The sequence below is a fragment of the Charadrius vociferus genome, unplaced genomic scaffold, assembly GCF_000708025.1.
Source record: "Charadrius vociferus isolate BGI_N301 unplaced genomic scaffold, ASM70802v2 scaffold513, whole genome shotgun sequence".
Taxonomy (NCBI): Eukaryota; Metazoa; Chordata; class Aves; order Charadriiformes; family Charadriidae; genus Charadrius; species Charadrius vociferus.
Window position 1 is genome coordinate 109,079 of NW_009647423.1, and position 26,650 is coordinate 135,728.

The 26,650-nt window shown below is 39.4% G+C and overlaps 1 protein-coding gene across 1 annotated transcript in view; it reads right to left on the bottom strand.

The window, feature by feature from the left end:
• The window catches only part of LOC104282430 (collagen alpha-1(XIX) chain-like), a 26,651-nt gene extending 2,210 nt beyond the window's left edge, over positions 1–24,441 (bottom strand). The window contains exons 1-9 of the mRNA XM_009880523.1: positions 24,232–24,441; positions 19,435–19,479; positions 17,199–17,243; positions 17,026–17,088; positions 14,242–14,277; positions 14,042–14,086; positions 8,057–8,227; positions 7,036–7,102; positions 5,011–5,166 (exon numbers count right to left, since the gene is read on the bottom strand). Of these exons, the coding sequence (XP_009878825.1) occupies positions 5,011–5,166; positions 7,036–7,102; positions 8,057–8,227; positions 14,042–14,086; positions 14,242–14,277; positions 17,026–17,088; positions 17,199–17,243; positions 19,435–19,479; positions 24,232–24,441 (838 nt within the window). The remainder of the gene's footprint in view (positions 1–5,010; positions 5,167–7,035; positions 7,103–8,056; positions 8,228–14,041; positions 14,087–14,241; positions 14,278–17,025; positions 17,089–17,198; positions 17,244–19,434; positions 19,480–24,231) is intronic.
• Positions 24,442–26,650: the final 2,209 nt, after the last annotated feature.

The following is a 26,650-nucleotide window of genomic DNA, read 5'->3' on the forward strand; positions in this document are numbered from 1 at the left end:
AACACAAGCTCATTATACACTTCGGTAGAAAGTCTGTTGCAATCATTCTAGGTTCCAAAACAGAGCATCAATTACCTTACTCTTGTCTCAGCACCCCAACAAGGAGATTACAGTGAAGCAAAAAACATTAGAAAATGCATGCAGAGTGACATGCATAACATAACAAAAGGAAATCAACTGTTTAAAAGATCACAGAGAAACAAACTTAGTATTAATCATGCATTCTGGTCACTGAGTTGTGTTAAGCAGAATTGTACAAGACATATATGCACACAGGCTGTAAAGACTCAGAAAAGGGAATAGGCAGGTGTTTGTATTCAATTATGAATCTTGATTTTGCTCTTTAATGACCGTGGTAGTATTTATAACTACAGCAATTTGGTTGGCTCTGAAAATCTTGTGTAACGCATAGTAGTTGCTACTGTTTGAGAAGCTCAATCACACAACGACAGAATCTATTACATTTCCTATTTATTATATATATCTCTATGTTTCTTAATTTACAATAGATAGTTACAGTACATTTCTCACTACAAACCCAGTTAATTGTAATTTTACAAAGTAGTGCTGCCACTAATAATTTGTTTTGCATTTCTTTAGTTCTTTAGAAAAGAGAGAAATCACATTTACGACATATCACATTTACAAGCTCCGTGATAACCATCACTGTAGGTATCCAAGACATTATACTTGAAAAGGGACCAAGATTGACTGAAAGATTCTGTACATGTCACCGGAATCCAAGACAATAAGGAAAAAAAACCCCACAACAGCACAAGGAGCAGCCTGCCAATGCAAATGTATGATCCAGGGTAGAGTAAACCATTACTGGCTGTATCTGAATACACATGCAAAGGCGTAATTTGTACACAGTGGCAGGTGCGTTCTGTTGACACTGAAGTTTAATACAAAAATTTCCCAGGTATCTTTTCTAAAAATAAGGCTTTATTTCACAGGGTGTAAGCATATTAGTAAACAGGCCTATATGTAAACAATTGGAAGAATGTAATGTGTAATTCTAGCAGGAAAATACTTGATTTTTAATGAGGTATATTCTGCTCAGAAGTAGGAGCATGATTACACTTCTAGAGGATAATACCACCTTTTTTCTGAGCTTAAAGTGACAAACTCATACACAGTCAAATGAAAATATTACCACACGCTTAAATCAGATTTTGATTTATTGTTTTTAACATAAGGCACATATAAGATGCTATTTCTACTGGTAGAATTACAATTCCAGTAAGAGGTACCTGCTTAATTCAAAAGGCGACTGCTTTAGCAAAGCCTTTCATTTGGGTTCCAGAAGTTTTGTTGTAATTCCTGCAACCCCGAAGTTGTGGTATGTAAACATGTACCCAACGTGGGTAGGACAGTAAACACTTGGCAGCAGTATGTAGCAAGTATGTGTTCGAAGGGATAAGCTTTCTTCTGCTTATAGATAAGTGATGATAGCTAAAATACACCTCCCGGTTTGATGTTCTCCACAACCATCACGGTCAGAAGCATTGCTACTGCAACACCCTCAGCTCTACTTGGCAATGACACAAGTTCACATCTATGAACTTGGAGGTAAAAAGTTCTCTCATTTAAACAGCTCCAAAAGATATTCCACCTATATTGTGGAGACCCTCATCCATCCGCATGGATAATGCAGCACCTGAAACTAGCATGTCAAGTATCTTTGAGAAATCTGAGGTTCTTAAACACAAATATGAGGCAAACACGTTACCACGACAGGGAACAATGAGACCGAAGTATCCACTGTGTTTTACTGTGCAAATACTCTGAGTTCTTACGCACAAACAACTGCAAAGCAACGGAAGGGTGCTAAGAGCAAGGAACAGTTTATAGGAGGTAACATTTGAAACCAGTGCAGCTATTTCAGTGGAGTCACTGTGTCAGGACAACATCCATTGCAACAGGTTGCTGATGTCAGCCAAGGTTTCTAGATTCTCCCACCATGCAAAGTAATAATTATAGTAAGACATATACATTTTACAACAGAGATCAGCAATAAAGATAAGGAATTTTGACTATTCATCACACGGTATTTTTCTTCCCTGAGCTGTGATGTTTGATTCCTCTGGGCTACCATGAGTTATGAGGACCTATAAAAAACTCTTATGTTTCCTTAATTTGACAGAAACAAAGAAGTTTAACTCAGATGAAACCTTCTTTTGTCTATCGAGAAAAAAAATCAATAGTCATATTAACGTAAAGGGTAATATTCCAAGGTGAATTTGTTCTAAAGCCCAAAATTTACTTTCTATTATAATTTTAAATCCATTTAAGTCAGTGGAGTTAATTGAGCTAGAACCTCTAACATGTAACAAGCTGGCTGACTGTTTGCAAATGGATGACGTTGCTATATCTTGTCTATAAAGTCTTGAAATAATCTTCCTGTTTCTCTGCAAGACATTAGCGTCCTTTAAAATACACACAGAGTAAACAAGTCCCTCTGCTCCCCCTTAAGCACATGCTGTACACCTCACTGGTAACACTGTCTCACAGTATCAGCTTGCTGATGCATATGCCAGAGGTTATTTTTTAAAGAAGAAATATATATATATATAAATCTTCCAGTCACTATTATATCAAGTCTATTTAAATGGCAATTGCATATTTCATCATTTATGTTGCAACTCTGTTGTTTTTTGCTTGCGTGCTATATTTTTACAAAGACTACCATATAAAATCAAAATTATTTGTATCTGGGAAGTACCTGAGTATGAACAACCTTGCTGAAGGCCAGCAGGTAACGTTCTGGACTTCAGTAGAAATGATTGACTCTATTCCCAAGAGCCTAGCAGTTTCTTAAATACACTTTTTGAAGACCACGCCTACACTTCCAAGACTTACTATCTATGTTTTCTGCTTCTGGGATGAACCCCCTACCTATCGGTTTGCTCTGCAGAAGGATGCTCTGGTGGAATCCAGCCAGGCCAGGCCAGTTCCCAGGGGAACTGGCACCACACTTGATGTGTACGGAGGGACGCCGGCAAAGCTGCAAGTTAAGTACCTCCTTGGACACACGGTGATACCTGCCCTTCCTGTTGGCTGGTTCTAGCAGGCTCTCTGCTCAGCGTGCAGCATTGCAAACTGCTCTGGAGGTGCTCGTAGAAGTCCTGTTAATTGCTCTCCAGAAGTATCTGCTTTTTTCCATCGGCTGTGTGGGACAAGTGACGAACTTCCTCTGCCAGCCCAGATGCGTATTACTGCACACAGCAAAACCTGATCAAAACCCTGGAGCTGGCAGTCTGGGCTACAATCAAGTAAGAAATATAATACGGAATATCTGGCAGTCAATACCAAATGCGTATTACGACTCAGGCAGATGGGCACATGGTATGCTACCTTGATGGTCTCAGCGACACATGCACGTAACATGCTTCTCCAAGAGGTCTTGTCCGCTATGTCTTTTATGGCTGAAAATAAGCTGGAATATGGAAGGATATTTTTCAGTCTGCTCAGAGATTTGTATTTCTTTCTACTATTGGCACAAAACAATAACACGCACAGGCACAACTGGGAAAGGCATAAACGGTATTTGTAAGTGTGCTTCTCTCACTGTACCCTCTCTTACTCGGAGTGTAAGAAGGAGGCAAGACAAATTTTTGGTTTTCTTTCCTTGGAAGTAAAATTTTATATATGTTTTGATGTTATCAGAGAAGTAAAAGCTTCTCACTTAGCTTAACTTTTACTAATCAAAAATGAGTATTGAGCATATCGGTAAAATAAATGGAAATCCTGCGTACACGGGGCACTATTTTTACTTAAGCATAAGGCATGAAAAAGCAGCTTTATTTTTTTTTTTTTTTCAAGCATATCTATCATCTTTACTCTTGATGCTCACTAGCTGGAAATGAAGCCTAGTACAACGTTCCTCATCCCAGAAGCATCTGAGGCTAACCACCACATACATCATCACTGAAGTTGACTGTTTACAGTGATCTGAATATTTAGGTAATGATGAAGTCAGTGCTGTAAGATTCTAAGCCTTTAATTGTTTTCCTTGATCCTTTATTCTTGTTCTTCTCATTCTGAGCTCATCACATTTTTCAAGCTTCTGTCAGAGGTTTGCGCTTATCAATGTTAGTAAGTCTTTATTCTTCTGATAGCTTTAGGATCCACACATCTTCAGCTTTGCTCTCATGTTCTTCATTCCAGTCTGACTTGCTCTGACTCCAGAGCAGACCAAACTAACAAAAGATAATAAAGAACTACCTACAGATAAGCTGCAAATTACATATTACCCACAAAATATTATTCATTGATAAATTCTTTTTTCCTTTTATTCTGTTCTCCTCTTCCTTTTAATCTCTGACAGGCTGACTCTACAGTAGAGCCCAGCCACAATGGTTTGCAGTAAAAGACAGTTCAGTGGAAAGAGAGTCCTACACTGTCCGAATGCAGGGCAACGTACAAATCACTGTGTGGGTTATAGTGAAAAGCTGATTACTCTGAAACTGATTTGTGAAAATAGATTACTTCACTGTAAGAAGGATTCATACAGTAACATTTCAGTTTTCACTGCTTCTTAAAGAACAGTATTTGCCTTCAGTTTTTCCTCCCCTGTGTTGCCTCAGGATCAGAGCTGAGAGCACTCACACTTGGAGATAAAATTTTGTTACTTAAATAAGACGGTCTCTCAATATGGAACAGGATCTAAATAGTTACATAGAGCGCCGGCATTGGTTTTCTGCCTTGTTAAACTATTTGGAGAAAAAAATAACTGCTACAGTAGCCTAGATATCTGTCAGCTTTAGACATCTGTCAGTAATTAACTTTATCATTTATTAGAATGCACTGATTAGGAGTTTTTAATCATTAAAGTCCACACATTTACTATGGGTTAATATTTAGATCTAGTCTGGAAAAACATAAGTACAGTTTTAAAAGTTAATCATTAGGAAGCTAGATAGGTAATCCTGGCTTATTTAATAATCATTAGCAAGTGTATAAATATTTTAAGATACAATTCATGGGAACATTTTTTGGAATTCCTACCTTGAACTCCACGTTCTCCTGGTGGCCCTGGCAAACCATCCTTTCCTGGTGGCCCTGGTAACCCATCTTTTCCTGGGGGCCCTGGTTTTCCATGAGCTTGGGAGGCGAGCATCGCAGCAGGCAGCTTCAGCTGGGATACAAACTGGGCCATCCTTTCTTCATTAACAAAGGGTACAAGAAAAAGGGAGTAAGAAACCTGCTAGCAAAAGACATGAAAATAAATAAATCCCAAAGCCCCAGCTAAAGTAAGTTTCTGGAAGTAAGGTGTTTAATCCTTCTAAATGTCAAGGTATTAAATGCTCCCATAAGTACTGAGGTCTTCAGTTCCAACTCAGACTCATGTCTAAGTCTTTACCCTTTGAAATAATTGGGATGAATTTGTACTAAAGTTTCTATTACTACTACTCTTTTACTAATGTGTTTCAATATTTCAAAATACTTCTGACTCCTGCTTATGGAAATACTTAAAATACATGAACATGGAATAATTAGTACTTAACACCCCTGGGAAGGGCTACCTTATGTGTTTGTAACTCATATTAAGTTGCGAAGTAGAGCTTAAATACTGCAAACAGTTCTTGGAATGTGCTGGAACCCCGAAAACAGTTGTGAAAAAACCTATATGTGCTCAGCAAACATTAATTGCAGAGATTTCAGCCTGAACTATTCATGCTGGTGGAATTAAGGCCACTTGGTAACATTTCAGTGTTCCTTAGAGGTAGACAGAATAGGTACTAACCTTGAATCTGTCTCATTTATACCAGATTAAAAAACTTAACTAACCATTCCACAATTTAGCTGATATTTACTGTGGTGGAGTTTTAAGGTTTAAGAAAAAAAACAGAGAGAAGAGTGTGCATCAAACCAAAAATAAGCAAGGTGATAGAAAACAGGCAAAGTGAAACAAAGCCAAAAATCGAAGACCTGTGGGAACGCTAGTGAGGTGTAGAAAATGGAATAGCTATGAAGACAAAACCCAATATTCCCTGTAGGCAGGACCTTTTAATAGTTTCTTATTATGAATAGACTAAACACTTGTCACCATTCCATTTGAATGGAAAAAGGAGGTAACTTCAGCCAACAAACTGCTCCTGAAATACACAGCAGGTTGGAGTCCTAAAGGGCAGCAGCCTGGGAAAGGGTGGAAATACACAAAATGGTATCCTTGCTCTCGAGTGAAAAAAATGCCTGACCAGCTTAAAGTCTCAAACTTTATATGGTTTCTTTTATCCCTAAAACTTAAAAGGCTTTGTATCCACAAATATTAATGACAAAATAGCTAAGCACACTGCAGACACAAAAGAAGCTACTGGAAAGAGGCAGTCTAGCAGACGTAGGTTTCAGACACCTACCCGAGTCACAGCTTTTCAACCCTGACTAAGAAAACGCTGGGGAAGAAAAATACTGCCTTTTCAGAGTAAGGACACAGCTCAGAAAGCTTACAGAGCACAAAGGCCTTGGCTGAACCTGGTACTTGCCTAAAACTGTGCCAGAAGTTGGTGGTCGGCAAGGGAGCTTTGGGGCTCAGTGGGGACGTTTGCTGAAAACGCACAGCAGCTCAGACCTGCACGACTGAAAGCTGCCAAGCCGGTCTCTCATTTAGATAGTCATCCACTGAGCAGCCAAAATAATTAGATATTTCTATTGTCTCTGCTTCGAAAAAATCTTCAATGCCTTGCCGTACATTGTAGATACATACATGTATCATATATTATTATTGCAGATACATATGTATCTACAGGGATACAAACATGTTTGCTACTATGATTTGCAGCAAACTACCTTTTAATGCTAATATTTTACATAAGGAAATACTCTGTTCAACAGATATTTTATTTTATGACTATTTGAACATAATTATGTTATGCAGACTTAAACAACACTTAGACACAGCTACGAAGCAGCTACTGAGTCCAATGTAAGTTAGACGACGTAAAGAAATGTATATAAAGGCTATAGGGATCTAAACCATTTAGAATAGAATTTAAGATCTGCATTGAGTTGTATAATACTTCTATTTCTTACCTTCAAAAACCTTAAGAACCTCTTGTTTGATATACTTTTTTATTTCTTCAAGTGAAACTGGATCAACCTGATGAGGAAACAAAAAGGTGATATGTATCAGAAGAAATATAAACAGGACATTTTATGATGCTAAAAAATAAAAAAAAATGCTGAAATTTAGCATCAAGGATGTAAAGCTTTCCCGAAAAATTAAATATTTTAATATATTTGTGTCATTCACTTAACTGCAAAGGCCACTCTATTGCAAATACATTATAATATTGTAAAGACCACTAATACCATAGAGAGGACGAGGCACTCCCAACTCTCAGGATGATCAGCACATTATGCATTTTGAAATTAATTTGGATAAGACAGCAAGGATGTCCGGTGACACCACTATGCTTTACTTATGTTTTGCATAGTATTTCCCAACTTCTCACCCCCTTTAGGGACTAACTGTTCTGATGCAGCCAACTAAATATAACTGCATCACAGGACCAATAACTTCACTGGAAAAGGTTTTTAGAGCTGTACCCCACCTGACTGAGGGTGTCTTACTAATTAAAAAGAACCCACAACATGTATGTGTGTGTGTGCACATGCAGAGACAAACCAAGGTATGTACAACTGATAGGAAGCATCCAATTTGTCTTTTAAAATGCTAATTTCTCTTTCATTGAGAATAATTTTTGTGTGCCTCCTTTTCTTTCTTATTTGCAAACATTTACACTTTAGCTCCTAAGTTTAGGAAAAACTTGAAGATTAACAGTATTGAGGAGCCATATCAATTTTGCAGAAGTTAAATAAATAAGTAATTAAAGTTTACCCATAGCACATGTTTAAAGAATAAAAAAAAGTAACTGCTTGATCACCTGGCTATATTTTTTCCTCCTCTGTTAACTGAACACTGAAATTATCTCAGTTATCTTAGTTTTTCTGACACTATGGTATTGCTTGGTTGAATTTCCACCACTTAGCACACGTGACCTTCATGTCTTCTGACTTAACAAGCAACCAAGGAAAACTTGTATTTTCTTACCGGAAGCCCTGGGGGTCCTGGTGATCCTGGGGGACCCTGATGACCTGGTGATCCTGGATAGCCTCTGTCTCCTGGTGGCCCAATAGGACCCGCATCCCCCTTCTCTCCTGATGGGCCAGGTCTCCCTCGTTCACCTTGTGGACCCTTGTCCCCTGGAATACCCTGATCTCCCTGTGTAAAATAAAAGCAGAAGGAAAAACATGGCACACAGTGGAACAAATTAGGAAAAGTCACCCAAGAATGCTAAAGAGAAACTTCTTCCCTGTTCAGAAGTAGATTTTATAAGTCATGCAGTGAAACTCATTTTACAGGCTAACCCTTGGCTCTGAAAACACAGCAAGTAAGGTTTCGTTCTCTTACACATTTAATGTTGAAGTGAATGACAAAAAAAAAAATAGCTTGACTCTGTAACCCATTTTTTCAAGGACAGAACTTGGGTGCAGAAAGTTTATAACCCTTATACAAGGATCTAGAAGTGTCAAATATGGCATAGGCAGAATTTAGGTGCTCAAATTTCCCCAGGCAGAGGGCATCAGGCTTTTTTCTGTAACTTTCCCTAGAAGCCTAATATTTTATTTCTGCATGTACACAAAATTTCGCTTAATCAAAGAAGCAACAGGTACACAAATCTGTTTATATTGAGTGAATTCCTTGCAAACAACATAAATTAAAGGTCAGTGTTTTGGCCAGCAATGGCTTCCATCATGGGCTGAGATGGCATTTAAATTTGTTTTATTTGTGAGCACTTCAATCTTCTAGAATAATTTAATGTATTAATGTACTAGCTATTAGTTCACTGAACTGCAGCTGTGGAGCAAAGTGCTGCAAGTCACACATTCAGATTGTTAATGAACAGCTGGCAGTTCTTGAGGGTCACTGACTGCCCTTGCTGCATCACTTAAGCTAATGTTAGGCTCCACCGTAAGCAAACAGCACCAATAATTGACTGCATCATTACTAGATAAATCCAGAATCTACATTTATGAGGGGTGAACGAATGGAATTAATTACATTCTTAATTAAGTGCTGGTAAACTGTATTCAGATCTGAAACATCACTGACTGATAAAACAGTAAAAGTGCAGTTATATTCTTAAGTCATATTTACATGACATGTAGAGATTGAAAAAGAAAGAAAGAAAGGTAAGGATGCAAGTAGGAGCCTGTATAACATTTTTATCACCTAGCTGTCCTCCAATCTGTACGATTTCCAGTGAGCCAGAGCTTATTACTGACTATAATTAAGCTTCACTACAAAGACCACTGTAACTTGTGATGTTTTATTGCCTTATCTGAAACCATAATGCATTCCCAAATGGAGCTTAAATTGCCCTCAGTAGAAGTGCAGAGGCTCTGAACTCTGAAAGTCTACCACAAGACAAAAACCCAAGTGTCAAAATCTGAGACCTTGTCATCTCACACCTATAATTTTAACCTCTGTGGTGGGTTGACCATAGCTGCCTGCCAGGTACCCACCCAGCCGCTCTCTCACTCTTCCTCCTCAGCAAGACAGGGGGAGAAAACAAGATGAATAGCTTGTGAGTCAAGATAAGGACAGGGATATCACTCACTGATTACCATCAGGGGAAAACAGACTGAAGTTGGGGAAGATTAATTTAATTTATTGCGAATTAATAACAGAGCAGGATAGTGAGACCTCCTCCATGACCCACCCCCTTTCTTCCTGGGCTCAACTTCACTCCTCACTCTTCTACCTCCTCCCTCCAAGCAGTGCAAGGGGATGTGGAATGGGGGGTGCAGTCAGTCCTTAACACTTCGTCTCTCCTGCCCCTTCCTTCTCACATTCTTCTCCTGCACCAGCATGGGGTCCTTCCCATGTGATACAGTCCTTCATGAACTGCTCCAGTGTGGGTCCTTCCCACGGGCTGCAGTTCTTCAGGAACAGACTGCTCCAGTGTGGGTCCCCCAGGGGACACAATTCCTGCCTGAAAACCTGCCCCTGTGTGGGCTCCTCTCTATGGACTGCAGGTCCTGCCAGAAGCCTCCTCCAGTGTGTGCTCTCCATGGGCTGCAGCTTCCTACAGGGCACATCTACCTGCTCCAGCATGGGGTCCTCCATGAGCTGAAGGATGAATATCTGCTCCACCGTTAACCCCCATGGACTGCAGGGGTATAGCCTGCTTCACCATGATCTTCTCTACAGGCTGCAGGAGAATCTCTGCACTGGCACCTGGAGCACCTCCTCCCCTCCTTCACTGACCTTGCTGTCTACATATTTGTTTCTCTCACATTTTCTCACTCTTCTCTTACAGATTTTTTTGTCCTTTCTATTACACAGGCAGGCAGTACCGATGTCACTGATGGGCTCAGCTTTGGCTAGCAGCGGGTCTGTCTTGGAGCTAGCTGGAATTGACTCTGGCCAAGATAGGGGCAGCTCCTGGTGTCTTCTCACAGAGGCCACCCCCACAGCCCCCCAGTTACCAACACCTTGCCACGGAAACCCAGTGCAACCTGTCAAACTGCTAACGTGATCACATAGTCAGGGAAGTCAGTGTGATGTGGAAACAATCTCGGTGTGATTACGTTTATTGTGTTTCTCTTAAAAGACCTATCCTGCCAATATTGCAGATGCCTGATTTCCTGTTTTAGCTTCTGAGCATCAACACTTTGGGCAAAACCCTAAATATGCAGCATATGAATGATTTCTGACAAATACACAGCGAGTTTAGCTATTCAGTAGAAAAAAGACTAGATAGGATAAGATACCCCAAAGACACTTGTAACCCTTGCCAAAAAGTCTCAAATTTTCAACAGTCGATGGGAGAAGGAAAGGAACCGTATGTGCATTGGGGGAACTGGAAGGGCAACATTCTGATGGAAGAGGCATACCTTTTCAGGTTTCTATAAATGTTAAGATTTATAGGAAAAAGTGTTCTGTCCTGCATATAGCTACTGTATTAGGACGTGTATTGCAACACTTTGAGAAACTCAGGGCAGAGGAAGGATTCTGACTGAGAAGCAAAACTTTTGTAGTCTGCAGGGAAGAGCCTCTTTTCTGGCCTTAACAAAGTTTTTGCATCCAACCTCCATCTCCTATTTCACTCATAGCAACCTGAAACATTATAAAATTGAAGAACAACTCCTGTTCTACCATATGTTACTATGAAACTTGAAAGAGGTATATTAGCCTTTAATATAATTTTTAGTTTACTCACTTTTTTTGGAGCTTGAAATCCAGCATAGGGAGCCACGGAACACACCATTTTGTCTGACAGTGCTTTCAAATGAGACCGCACACACATGCATGCACCCCCATATATAAAAAATGCTGTCTGAATATTATTGTACTTACACGAAGCCTTCATTAAAAACACATTTAAGGCATAAATATACATCTATAATTTTTCAGGTTTATAACCCTGCAGAGTAGGTATTGATAGCTAAAAGAAAACCGCAGGTTTCTTGAAGACCACAGTGCTACGGCAGTGTGAAGCTGATCCTGCAACTGCTTTTCTTGTGATTCCCATTTTACAGGCTGCCAACGTGCAGGAGGCAGATCAAATACTACAGCCACTTTTCAAACAAGCATTTTTAACTGCCTCCATTGCTTTCTTTTTGTTTGGAAGAAGCTCCTTGTAAAATTCATAAAAAATAGGTTGTATATTCCTTGAGATTCCTCTTTAAGCTCTCCTTCACTATGAATTGTACAAAAACCAGAGTACATTTTGCAATCTCTGCCTACTGTGCTGATTTATTCAGTCCTCCTCCTTTCTAGTGTTCTCCTCTCTCTTGCATTTAATCTTGCACTAAATTATGTGGAGAAGGAGCAATTGCTTTGCTTGGGTTTCTGCATGCTGTAGTCCAACGGGCTCCCAGTCTGTGATCAAGGTAGGCAAATAATAGCAATAAATGAGCCAGCCACCAGTACTTTAACGTGTCGTTGAAATGACTTTAAAGTAGTATTTCTGATTGGTATAAACCACGTTTTCCACTGGTTTGTCACTCAGTTTATAAAGTAGTACAGTAGTGTTTAGTCATTCAAAGGATGTCTAAGATTATTTCAGCCCAGATGACCTCTTCCTTCTTAAAATGGATTCTACAAGGATATACATGTAGATACATGTATATATGTGTATTAGACATGAAAACCTGAAGAGTTTCGTTCTGCCCTTCAAATTTTGATGCTTCTCTTTTCTATAACTGCAACAGCTGCTCTCAAACTGAAGGAGTATGCTGTACAGCAATAATAATAATGGCTGCAAGAAAACCTTGACTTTGTGTTATTTTCTGTAATCATTGCAATCTCTCACTGATGCAGAGCTGTAATACCTGATCCAGAGAAAAAAAACCCACCAACTCCAACTCCCTCACTGATGTCTTATCCAAGGTGCAGACTTCTGCTGTGTATTTCATAGTGATTTCTTAGGCAGATCTCCCCTTGTTATCTACAAACATTTTCTTTTCCTGTAGAATTGTAAGGAACAACTGACAGCTGTCTGAAAACTGTATTCAGATACTGCACTGGGCATATTTATAACTTCCCTGTTTTAAAAGGTTGTGAGAGATTTTGATTATCACTTGAAACAAAAATACTTCTGGAAATTGATTCATTTTTTAACATGTATCTATATATTTCTTTTATATAGATGTATTTATAGCTTTTTAAATTTTAACTCTGTACAGAGAGAGCTAGACTGTGGCATGTTTGCCAGTGATCCCAAAAGTGAGAGCAGATTCAGGTATCTGTGACCTTTCTGACAGCAAGCATATATCCATATTTACATCTATAGCTACATGTACATGAGTCTATGTATGTACTCTGTCACCGATGAAATTGCAATGAATACACTCTCTTCTTTTACCCTGAAACCTCCCAAGTTTCACTCTGATGAAGAGCGCTAAGGCTTTCTGTCTCTCACAGATTTTTCCAACATTTTCCTCCCTGCTAAAAGGGACAGATTGGTGTGAATGAATTGCAACTTCTCAGCATAACGCATTCAGCACTACTTAAGTTCTCTGGTGCTGCGCAGTCTGGCCAGTTGCAAACAGTGTTCACAAAACCTGGCAAATCCTTTCAAGGATGAACCTTTAGGTGAGGTCAGTGTGTTTTAAGGTCATGCATTTACAGGTCCAGCCTCTTTTTCTTGTTGTATGTGTACAGTACTATTTACAGGTCATTCAAACAGGTTGCCACTGAGAAGGTCAAGGCTGAGCAATGTAACCCAGTACACAGTAGGTGGTACAATAAGAAGGTTCTTACATTTTATTTGGGCCCTTAAAGGCAGGAACAGAACATTGCAAACGATTAATTTCTGTAAGGGACAACTATTGCAATAATGGTGAAAAACTCATGTGTCCTCAGGGTCATAAAGCAGCATCTCCTTTTCCAGATTACACAGGGAGATGCTTTTCTGATTCATCAAATAAACATGGTATCAATCATATTGGGACATCAGGGCTTTGGTAAAATTATAAGAGAAGCAGGGTATGTGTAGGATTTTGTTTTCTCTAACAAAGCAACGATCACCTCTCACCTCCTGTAATGATTCCTGTCCACCATGGTCTCATTACCATGAACAGAACTGTCTAAACATTTTGGCAAGCAGTAAGGTACTGCACTGGCATTACTGCTGCCTAAGTGTAACAAGCTTGTTTTATATAAAACATGATTTATGTTTGTGACATACAAAGATCCCAGGAAAGCTTTCTAGCTCTTGTAAAGTCTGACAGCATCACAATGGGATTAGCTACTTTCTAATTTTCATCCTATTGATCAATTTACACTGTCCAGGCCAACTCTGTTAGAAAGTCTATAAAATGTGTTTTCCCTCTAAATGCAGAAGCCAATTAAATTCTAATTCCTTCAAGTAGTGAAGCAGTGCCCAGGACTAAACCTCTTCGTTATCTAAAAGACTGCTTGAAGTTCACAGAAAATTAATTTCTTGCTTTTGCCTGTAAAATGTGCGCTAATGAGGTGCTTAAATGCTCAGTAAAAGGAAAAAAGTTATTAAAACAAGGGACTTACACGTTCTCCTTTGGGCCCTCGGTCCCCTGGTCTCCCCACAGCACCCTGAAAAATTGTTTTTGAAAAAAGATAAACATATCACTTAAAGTGTTTGTTGTACATTCATCTGTTAGCAGAACTGAAGGCAACTGCCTAGGATTAACAGCTATAGAATCTGTGAAGAATAAAATACACTAGTATGCAAAAGCATGTTTTCTTACCGGAGGACCTGGCAATCCATCTTTTCCATTGACTCCCTACAAGAAAAACAAACATCTTTTAAATAACTATGGTAACGTATAAGCATTTTAAAAATATAAAGGGTAAAGCTCAAAGTTTAGTGCTGGTATCAATACATATTCTGAAGCTGCAGAGGCAGTAGTTTGTGTGGTTAAAATACTGAAATACTCACAAATAGAATCATAGAATCAATTTGGTTGGAAGAGACCTTTAAGATCATCAAGTCCAACCATTAACCTAACACTGCCAAGTTACCACTAAACCATGTCCCTCAGCACCCTGTCTAGACATCTTTTAAATACCTCCAGGGATGGCGACAACCACTTCCCTGGGCAGCCTGTTCCAATGCTTGACAATCCTGTTGGTGAAAATTTTTTTCCCAATATCCATCCTAAACCTACCCGGGTGAAACTTGAGGCTGTTTCCTCTTGTCCTATAACTTTTTTCTTGGGAGAAGAGACCAACACTCACCTCGCTACAACCTCCTTTCAGGTAGTTGTAGAGAGCAATAAGGTCTCCCCTCAGCCTCCTTCTCTCCAGGCTGAACAACCCCAGTTCCCTCAGCCACTCCTCAGCCACTCCTCATAACCCTTGTGCTCTAGACTCCTCACAAGCTTTGTTGTCTTCTTCGGACCCACTCCAGAACCTCAATGTCTTTCTTGTAGTGAGGGGCCCAAAACTGAACAGGGTACTTGAGGTGGGGCCTCACCAGTGCCGAGTACAGGGGGATAATCAGTTCCCTAGTCCTGCTGGTCACACTATTCCTGAGACAGGCCAGGATGCTGTTGGCCACCTGGGCATGCTGCTGGCTCATATTCATCCAGCTGTTGACCAACACCCCCAGGTCCTTTTCTGCCAGGCAGTTTTCCAGCCACTCTTCTCCAAGCCTGTGGCGCTGCATGGGGTTGTTGTGACCCAAGTGCAGGACCTGGCACTTGGCCTTGTTGAACCTCATACCATTGGCCTCGGCCCATCAATCCAGCCTGTCCAGATCCCTCTGTAGAGCCATCCTACCTTCAAGGAGATCAACACTCCCACCCAATGTGGTGTCATCTGTAAACTTACTGAGGGTGCACTCGATCCCCTTGTCCAGATCGTTGATAAAGATATTAAAGAGAACCGGCCCCAATACTGAGCCCTGGGGAACACCACTTGTGACTGGCTTCCAACTGGGTTTAACTCCATTCACTACAACTCTCTGGGTCCGGCCATCCAGCTAGTTTTTGACCTAGCAAAGCATATGCCCATCCAATCCATGAGCAGCCATTTTCTTCAGGAGAATGCTGTGGGAAATGGTGTCAAAAGCTTTACTAAAGTCTAGGTAGACAAATAGTTTTGAAGCGTGTGAATCAAGAGAGCTCAGGGCCATAATGAAATGCAAGTGCAGTACATTTAAGCTGAAAGCAGTGCAAAAAAAATATAAGAATCTTCAGCACCAAGATGTGTGTCAACTTTCATGAGCATGCAGCTTTAAATGAGAAGTTATATGGGAATTCTGCAAGCATGTGGAGTATGGCCCTGTACATGCATTTTTTCAGTCCCAGCTAGTCATTATACAACCATAGAAGAGATTTCTCTTATTCTAGATATTAGTACTGATGCCCTATTAGCCCTTTGCTGTTACAGAGATTACACCTTAATAGCGAGTGGCCAGGTCCGTTCCTTCATCCTTAGGCCTGTGACACGGCACAGCTTCAGCCTCCTGGGCCCTTTCCTTCCCAAAAGAGGGTGGTCTCATTCATACCACCTCCTAGAAGCCATCCCAGGTGCACATTATCCCCCAAACTGGAACATGGCATTGCCTCAGAGAGTGCCAGTTGGCGTGGGCCAAAATAACGTCAGAGAGTACATTAACAATTGCACCAGATAACTGCAAGATAAATGCTCTGATAAATGCTCTGGCACTGTTTAATTTACTAGGATATACATGAATCTGCACATGCAGCAAACTCGCTGCTATTTCGCTGAGTGACAAAGAAGGATTTCCACGAGCAAGGCACAAGGAATATTTCCTTCCTTTTCGTACTGCAAAGTGGGGTTTTGCACAGATTAGGTACTTCGGGCCAATTTGCTGCTGCACTTACAGAAATTGTCTCTTCTTTCAAGACTGAAGCGTAATGTGGAGATGTGCTAACAAACTGAAATGGTTTGCTTCTCACGCTTGTCCCTGAAACACCAAGCTTAGGGGGAGATAATGAGTTCTGTGCTACCCTAGCTGAACCACTTCTGGAATATAAACTAGGTTATTTTAAACCAGCTCAGACAGCGCTGACTACACTGCTGTCACACTTTTGTTAAATAAAGAGGTCAGATTAGACATATCCTAAGTGAACAGTAAATGCTTCAGCGGCAGTGTTCATCACCTGTATACAGAAGAGTTACAAAGTTTATTCAGAGTCATGAAGCACACGCTTCTCTATCTAAACTGAAACCGAGAATGCATTTTGTCACCCCATCCTTTATAGACTGTGTTGAGTGTCTGAGTTAATATTCTCCTTCTGAAAAAATATTAGAGGATCCTTTATATCAACAGGATCCAGAGGACCCTCATAAAACCTTTAAAGGTAACATCTCAGTAACGTTAACTATTAAACATCACATTCTTGACTAGATGGTTAATATTGAGCACTGTAGCTCTAGGTGTTCTTCAGATGTTACCTAGCCTGACACAAAGCAGGATGTAATGCTATTTCTTTTGTAACTTCTGATAAACTAAGATGCAACCTTTTGTAATGAATATAGACATTCACTATAAAATTGCTTACTGGTTTTCCTTGTGGGCCTTCTGGCCCGGGGAAGCCTATATCTCCTATAGGTCCTCTTTCACCCTAAGAAAAAAAAGAAAACACACATATAAACCTGCATGTAAAATCTTGCATTTGGTGCTTGAACTATCTGTGTACTGTCATAAGAGTCCAGAACTCAAATCTGTACTTACGGGTTCCCCTGGCATCCCTGGGGACCCGGGAGATCCCGGCTTTCCCTGCAAAAAGAAAGCATTACCAATTCAAATGACTAGGAAGCAAACCACAATTTTTCTTAGGTCAAAAATAAGAGAGGATATATATTTGAGTGAAATAGTCATGTTACAGGTCAATAAATGTTTTAAGAGAGCAAAAAGAAATATTTTACCAGATCTTTTTAATATTTGTGCCATGTTAATCTGTCTCTTGTGTACAATGTAACTCAATCACTTGGTCTTTGCCCTTTCTGAATACTGAGATGATGCTTTAATGAAATTTTCTTTTACAACACCATGATTTCCTCCCTGAGAAGTCATTCCCAGATCAAAGTTTATTACTGTATATGTGTAATCGGGATTTCTTTCCTGCAGGTACTTCCTAGTTCTGATTTTTTTTTTTTAAAGTGGGTTTATTACAGACTTAACATCTTTTGCACATTTTCTTCACACTCTCTTTCAGTCACTTTTATTGTCATTTTATGTTCAGCCTGCCAGAATTCACAATCCTTTCTCATCTTATCATTTAGATGATGATTTTAAATGTCTTTATTTTTTTAAACGATGCCTTGCTTTTAACAACCTATCTGGTTCAGCCCCAGACAAGAATCTATTACCCTGAATCTACATTTCCCAGAAATACCCTTAGACCAGATCCTTGGCTGACTTGTACAGGTGAGGGATCTAACACATCAACACCAGTGACAATTTCAGGACCAACAGGACTGAAGACTCCTGCTGAGAAAATGGGCATTGGTGGCAATTCTTGCAGAATCTCAGTCCAAGCTTCCCTGATAATCGTGCTCAGCAAAAAGCCAAAGCTAAAATGAGAGGTTTATATTCCCAAATGGGAAAAAGGGTCCACGATTCAATCTAGTGAAACACAGAATCACGAGGGAATAATGCCAGGCAAGGAGGACAAATTCTTTTCTACCAAGATATGTGGACATATTTCAAAAACTCTTTCTAGACTACTAAAGGTATTGTTTCTCATACCTCTATTAATTTGTTAACTAAAACTGCTTAGCATAAAATGTTAAAGCAAGTAATTTAGTGGATTTTATTAGAATGAAATGTAATCAACAGAATGCAACCCCATCAGTGATGAAGGGAGCTCATTCCATATTTCAAACCCAGCTAGAATAGAAGGCAACAAGAATAAGACTTGGAACATATCCAGTGGGAAATAGACAGGAAATGAACAATTGTGATCATCCTAACGGGCTACTGCATTATTGATTCACAGCAAGAAATATAATTGAGACCAACAAACTTTTGGAAATCTTACGTGGTTTATAAAACTCAGAGAAATGCCTCTCTTTTCCCCTTAAATGTGCAATTTTACCTTGTTGTAGGAGAACTCAACTAAATTAAGCTATTTAAGCTGATGTTCTCTCTTGGAACTCACAGTAAATAGACTAAATCAGTGGCTAATGGAAATGGGAGTGCATAGACACAAACTTCTCTTTATTTCACAAAGCCCATATTTATAATTTAAAAACAGCTCCTGAATGGATTGGTAGCTGCTCAAATTTAATAATAAATGTATTTGCATATAAATAACTCCATATTGCCTCCTGAAATATGGATAAACTTTTTTATTAAACTGTGAATGCAATCTAAAGAAAAGTCTTCATTTCCTTTAAGAACACAAATGAATAATTATCATTTCAATTTATCATTAGTTACATTTATTTTCATCTACAACAAAGTTTCTGGATGACTTTCAGAAACTTCTCTGAATACCATATGTAAATAGCTGACAAAGCATTCCCCTAAAGCAAATGTTTGATCGACTTGATATGCAGACCCTTGTAGACTGCAATAACTAACACTCATAATTTTCCTTTGTGGTAGAAAGATGCTCACAAATTTGTGCGTGCCCAGGAACACAGAAAATGTCTTTATCTATATTAAACTGAGGCAATGAGAAGAATCTCATATGCTTTCTTAACTAAGCATATGCAGCTTCAAATTCCAGCTTTATCATGTATTCACACCATCCCCTCCTGTCATTTTAATAATAATATGAACCCTCAGTGGTATTAAAACTCTAATCTCTTTAGGAAAAACACATCATTTTCACATCTGCCTATAAAGCATTAGCCAAGCGCTGGCATTCCACAAACAGTGATTGAGATTACAGCTCAGCACCTTGCTTCACCTGTTTTTTCAGCTTCTAACAAAGTGAATTTTCTTTAATGAATATACATACCGGTGTCCCTGCTACTCCTGGTGTGCCAGCTGGTCCACGGTCACCCTGAAGAAAAGATAAACGTATACGTAAATGGTAACACTCAAACCAGAAATTTGTTTGTGGATTCCCATTAAAACCTGAGGAAGGATTATTCGGTGAACTGAAAATGAGGACAAGAGCCAGGATCTCCTAAAAGCTAATATTTAGCTCTGCTACTGAATCATTTTACAGACTTGAGCAAGTAACTTAAATCCTTTGTTTAGGTCCTCTTGTATAATGTCGTAATTTCCATGCGACCCCTTATACTCTGTTTGAGGCCTTCCTTCAAAAGGGATGGGAAGTCCCTGACTTATCTGTAGTTTTCCAAATAGTTATAATTTGTGGTCATGACAATGAAAATTCACATAGGGTAACTCACTACCATATCAAGATCCCCATATTTATCCCTGAGGGTGTTGAGGCACAGGAACAGGTTGCCCAGAGAAGCTGTGGGTGCCCCATCCCGGGAAGTGTTCAAGGCCAGGTTGGATGGGGCTTGAGCAACCCGGTCTGGTGGAAGGTGTCCCTGGCCATGGCAGGGGAGTTTGGAACTAGATGATCTTTAAGGTCCCTTCCAACCTAAACCGTTCTATGATTCTGATATTTACGATGTATCTTTCAAAGAAGTTTTTGCCTTCCTGCTACCCAGTCACCCATTTCCTGCAAGTCAGCATCCTCGATTTGGGTGCGCCATGATCCTTTCAGAGCAGTTTCTCCTTTAGCACACAGCCACCTTCATCTATGCTTTATGCTAAGACAACAGCTTTTCTGCTGGAGCTGATGCGTTATGGGCACAAATTCACCTTTCTCTCGAGAGGACTACAACCCAAACCAGACAGACGGAGCTCACCAGTGCTAAAACTCTAAAACTGCTAAAACACAGTGAGATTTGCCCTAACCCGCTGCTGACGTGTATTATCTGTAACACCACATTCTGCTAGTATAACGTTGGTCAAAAATGTCAGAAAAAAAAAAAAAAATCAGGCTCCTGGTTTCTATAATCATGTCAGAAAAGTCCCAGCACAGTTAAAGCCATACTAACAGAAGAATATTTTTGTGGGATGAGTTTATGTTACCTGGAGCTGTTTTGGAAAAGCTCCGCCAACACAGCTACAGCCACGTTCTGCTGTGCAGAAGAGACCCAGAAGATGTTGGGATTTGTGGTTTCTGTTCTTATACCTAGCACTGATTTGTTTCATTCTCATAATCTTGTTCAGATAGTGCAATGATAATGCTGGAGGCCAAAAGAAGTCACTTAACGCCAGTGAGGAACACTTGAGCTCTGAGCATCTGTAGCAGGGCATACTGGCTGGAGCATTGCACTCTGTCCCTGAGGTTATTCTGGACCCAGAACCTGTATTGTGGTGTTACCCCTATAAGCTGTCTATGACAGGGAAGCCAGAAATTTCTAACATCTCCCTTGCAATTTTTTTTTTCTTTTAAGGGTTACTCTGGTCCTTTCAGCAACATGATTCACAGCATGGCTGCACGAACCACTGTGCCAGCACAGGTGAGGGAAAGGGACTTTCTACCCTGAGGACACAAAGTTCTTACACCAGTTCATGAAATTACAGCCAACAATGTCTGTGGAAGATGGCATTCTGCTACACAGATGTACAGAATAGCTCTAAATTAAAAACCAGCATGCACTATACTGTTGGGACTGGCAGGCAGACTCTGGAATTCTGTTCATTTATTTGCAGTAGAAATGTGGAATTTTTACCAAATTTAGTTAGGGAAAGGATATTTTTACTTTGGGAAAGGGCCAAATACTCACTCAGCTTGTATATATGATCTGCTCCATTGCTTACTCCTTTATTTAATTCTTGTCCCTACTTTGTTTCACTTAGACCTGTAATATCTCCCTGTGTTTGCTCATTCTGAAATCAGACTAGTCTTTAATTGCTTGTAAATTGTAGCCTTCCAGAGCAAGAATCATCTCATGTAATTTAAACATCTGGTATAGACACCTACCTTAGATGTTGTCACTCCTCACTCTCTGCACAGGTAGGAGTGATGCACAGTGATATTAAGAGAGAAAATTCTCAATTTATATTGCCTTTTGATGGAAAATAAGTTTCAGTCAACTAATTTTGTATGAAGTCATTGAATAACATGTAACTCAAAAAGCTGAATAAATATTCCATCTTCCAAAAAATTACTCCTTTTTCTTCTTAAATTCAGAAGATATGGGGAAAAATTAAAGCATTTTCACTGACAGAAAACATACTTACAGATTTTTCCATTTATTTGCTGAATCTGTTGTATTTTGCCACATTTAGGAATGAATACCAAAATCTTGAAATTTTTGGCATTTCATGACAAGCTTTTCTCTAAAACAGCCTCCATAACTAGGTAAGCGAAAGGCTGAAACATGCGACCAGCTGAAGGAAAGGATCAATTCCAAGCACTGGAATGCAGACTTGAACTACAGGAAGGAGCTGGAGAATGTGATACAGTTCAGGATGTGCTATGGTGCCATCATACACACAGTACGGAGTGCAAGAAAAGCAAAACAGAAAAAAGGGGCCTTTTTTAGATCAATGAGCAACAGTCTGGTAAAAGAGATTTTTGCTCACTTTGGAACAGGATGCAACACAGCAGGAACTGTAGGGAATCAGTCTCTCCCTCTGTTTCTACTCTTTTCTGTATTTTTACATTCATCTGGAATAGTCTAATTTTTGCATGGAAATCTTGCACGCACAAGGCCTACGCTAATTCAGGTAGAAACTTCTTTTCAGATCTGTAGCTGTGCTGTGAGTCTGAGAACAAGACAGATTGTAAGCATAAGATGATGTTCAATAGAGAACAAGAACTATTGACCATACTTAGGACCATGTTAATTATATTACTAATATAGTTATATATACTATATACAGTATACATTATATAGTATATAGTAATATTCTGCCAAGTTAAGAAAGCAAAGCATTACAAGACTTCCTAGATAATTTTCCATTTTTGGAAAACGAAATTTTATGTTGGGTGAGTATATGATTTAGATCCGCAGTAAAGCAAAAAAAGGAAACACAGATAAACGTGCAAATATTTTACACACAGAAACATTACCTTACACACACACACCAAAAGAAAAAAAAATAAAATAAAACAAGGTTTCAGGAAACATTTAGCTGCAGATTTAGTTTGCCCCTAAGGAGCCATGAGTTCTTTTTAAGAGTCCTACCTTTTCCCCTGGCAGTCCTTCCAGTCCTGGTAATCCCATTGGTCCTGGGTCTCCCTGATTTTATTTTTTTTTAATTAAAAAGGATTGCACACATTAGAATTTCTGTACTCCACACGATAAATGTTTGTGTAACTTCAGATTAGTAAACCAACTAACCAGTTATAAGGTGAACAATTTTTGTTATGCCCTGTTTTACTGATCTGCAAATTAAGCTTTTCCCAGAGGCACTGTGATCAACGTTTTTAATTTCGATGAAAAACGTAATCCAGAAGACTCCTCTCCAGTGTTCTTACAAGCCAAGGTCAGCCCTAAAGCACCCCCAGGCAGTAAAGCCCTGACCAGAGAACCAACCTCCAAGCAATTCTGTGCTCTGTTCCTTAAACAAAGCTTACTCTGCAGCAAGAGACACACAGATTAGGTCCCTGCATAGGTCTTCAAATTTTGAAATAAAACCAGAAACATGTTTCACTGGAGAAATCAGTTTAATGTGTAGAGTGGGGAGGCCCTTTTAATTATTTTCTTTTTTTTTTTTTTTAAAGAAAATCGAGTTTACCACAGAGATTTAAGCTACAGCAAACAATTCCAGTATTTCAGCAATTCTCAGTTACATCAAAAGCCACAGCAAATTCCTGCCTGTATTTCATGAAGTCTCGTACAGTTCTCACTTTCCACACCTAAACTCTGTTTGGGAGATGCTGCTTCCTGAGTAGGAAGTGGACACTGGTAAAGAAAGACTTATTCAGCTTCTGGGCATCATGGTAAAACAAAACAAGGTGTGTGACTTTTTTTGAAAATAGATTATTAGGAAACTATCTCACAACTCCATGTTTTGCTGTGAGTGCTGAGGCGTTCTGTTTTGGGCTTCTTACTGTCCTTGAGGAGCACAGTTATCACATTTGTTCATAGATCAAAGTTCAGTTTTTCACATAGCTGGCTCTCTGCTAACACTTGGTGAAGAATTAAACATTGTCCCAGGCCCTGCAAAGGTTGGCTGAGTGGAGATTATGCACCTTCATGATAGATGAAGTCCTAGCCAGCTCTTACAGGTGCTTCCTTCCCATACCACTTTGGTCTTGGCTGGGTTAGTCTGAGCTAGCTCCACTTAATTCTGCTGCTATTTTTGTGTAGATACTGTGCCTGCACTGATAGGAAAAAAAGATACAACTAAACGGTACTGCCATGCTGCTTTCATGAGCAGAGACATTTCTCAGTAGTTTCACACTGATACTTAACAGAAAGACTCTATGATATGGACCCAAGACAAGAACCCTTCAACAGGAGAAGGTACTCGTTGTCTTCCAAATACTGTGGCCTGATGTGTTCAGACGAGGCCAGTCTCTAGTGACATTTAAACAGTCTATGTGTTGTGCTCTGACCTGATTCTTTACTACCAGGCATCCAAGACACTGGCTGCACCATTTCCTTATTTATTTTGCCCAAGACTAACAATTTGAAAACAGGACAGCAGTTGGAGAGGTCAAGCATCAGCTTCTTGGTGGTTCAATGAACTCCTGAATGTGTCAAGGAACTCTGTAAGCACTTCTCTGAAGTAGTAATTTGTTTCATTAGTAGCAGAAATAGCTGTTCTTTACTTTCTGGAAGGGATGGGATTTTGTTTCAAAAATGATCTCTCCAATATTTTTCAAGGTTTCCTGATCTTTGTCAAGTAAACAATTCATCAGGAGATCACGGGGAACGCAGTCTGACTGGGCACAATTTTCTTTCCTAACTAGCCCAGATTCTACTACTTTTATCAGCAAATTCTTCTCATCAATTTCCATTAGCTGACACATGGTACTCATCCCGGTTCACTCATACTGCCCGAAGTGCTAACTGTCATGCCATTTCCAAAGAAAACATCAACTTCTGGTTGTTACTAGCTAGCATGATGTAGCACACTGTCCTTTCTCCCTTATCACTTTCAAGTTTAATGTTGAGAACAATAAGGTATTTTCTACCTTCATGTCACATTCTCTAGTCTTAGATATATCCAGGGACAGCTCAGCAGAGTTGAATCCACAAGCAGTTACTACTATGTTCAGTCATTCATTATATTATCACTTAGAACTATTTACCAGAAATTGCAAAATTCACAAGCCTGGCAATTAAAAAGGCTTTTTCAGATGCACTGATTCTGCAGGAGTTAAGTGACCTGCTAAAGAACGTTAATGGACTCTTCCACCCTCGTGACTAGGATCAGGTGTTGAACTAGTTGGGGAATTCTCTATCGTGACCAAAAAATACATACATACCACTGTGCCAGGATCTCCTTTTGGACCCTGCAAAAAAACCAAAGAAGTAAAAACTTAAAAACACTTAAAAAAGAGTAGGGTTACACAATAAGATGGTATTTTTTGTTTTACTGCATTATGAATATACTCTGCTAATATTGATTCTACATGCACCACATTGAGTCCAGCCCTCTCAGCTGATCAATTTAGTACAAAATCTTAGTAATATTTGATTCTTGTTTTTTTGTTCCAGAATACAGAGGAAAATAGCTCTGTGGCCCAGTGCGAGCCCGTGACTACAAACAGCACAGAATGTAAGGACAGAGTCCTCGCTGATGGTGACAATGTTTTTATGTGGTTACCAAAATGACAATCATCTTAAAACAGTAGAACTTGCCTATGACACTAACAAGAAAGAGGACCTAAATAAGTGCACAGCATCTTTGGCTCCACAGAACCAAAGCAACACTGCCCAGCTGGAAGGTGGCGCATTGGCACTCTGCAGCATGGAAGACACCAGTCCTGTATTACTGGCACTCTATAATTCTCATTTTCATACATTTTTTTCTGCACTGTAGCTACATGCAGTGAATCAGGGGCAGAACTGAGGTCAGAATTCATGAGCTTTTCACTTCTGGCACCAAATTTAGTCCATTACTTAACTATGCCATCACTAACTATAAATACTGCATTACACATTTTAAGATATTAGGATACTTTCACTAAAGAGCCCAATACCAAATTATGTGCCATTTTTGCAGCCTTTACTTGCTAGGGTGAAATACTTAAATCAAAACAAACTACCCTCCAAAATGGGCTAAAATGCTTGATAAACACAGAAAACCACATTATCATTTACTACATAACAATCATATCCTTACTTTTTCCGTCTCTCACATACAAAATCTAATTGCATGCCACTTACCAAAACTGCATGCAACTAACCAACCCCTCTGTTACTATGTTAATTAACTATTAGAAATTATGTTTCTGTTAATACTTACTGGAGGTCCTGGTGGACCTGGATAACTAGCGACACTCACACCTCCCTGTAACAGCAAGTTTAAAAGTTGAGTTGGGCCAAAATCAGGTGGTGATTGAAAGAAACCCCAAAACATTAGAAACAAATACCTGCAGTTTATATAAGCTGCTCATTCCATTTCTTTCATTGTAAGGCATACCCTTTAAAACATAAAAACCAAGTAAGCACCACAATTATGAATTATAAAAGCAGAACTCTTGCCCTGTTCAAGGCCCATAGCTCAGCAAAGCTGTAGTATCATTTTTGTTCTCAATGACTTTTTCAAAGATTCCAGATATTTCAGTAAGAACAGAAGATACATACCAATGGAGCTTGAGACTTTTTTTGAATTATGAAACCAGGAACCTGTAAATCTCAGTGTATGTTACATTTTGATATTTATTACTATAATCCTTCAGAATAAATTTTGTCTTAGGTGCTATTCCAGTTAATTTGGAGTCCAGTGAGCTCCATGGACTTTCCCTAGGTTCCCTAATCTCAGGTACCTAAACTGTCTAAATTAGTATAATAACACTGGACACTAAGGTTAACTCATTTGACCAACTTTCTACAATGGCTTTAGTAACCTGAGCTTACTCAGTGATGAATCACCAAAAAAAAAAAAAAAAGTACATGAACCTATACTAAAACACCTTGTTGTCTCCCTGCCCTGTTAATACATGTTCGACTGATAGTCAATTCTTTATATTATATTACATTTTACTCACAGGTATATTGCTCCTAATATAAGATTCAAAA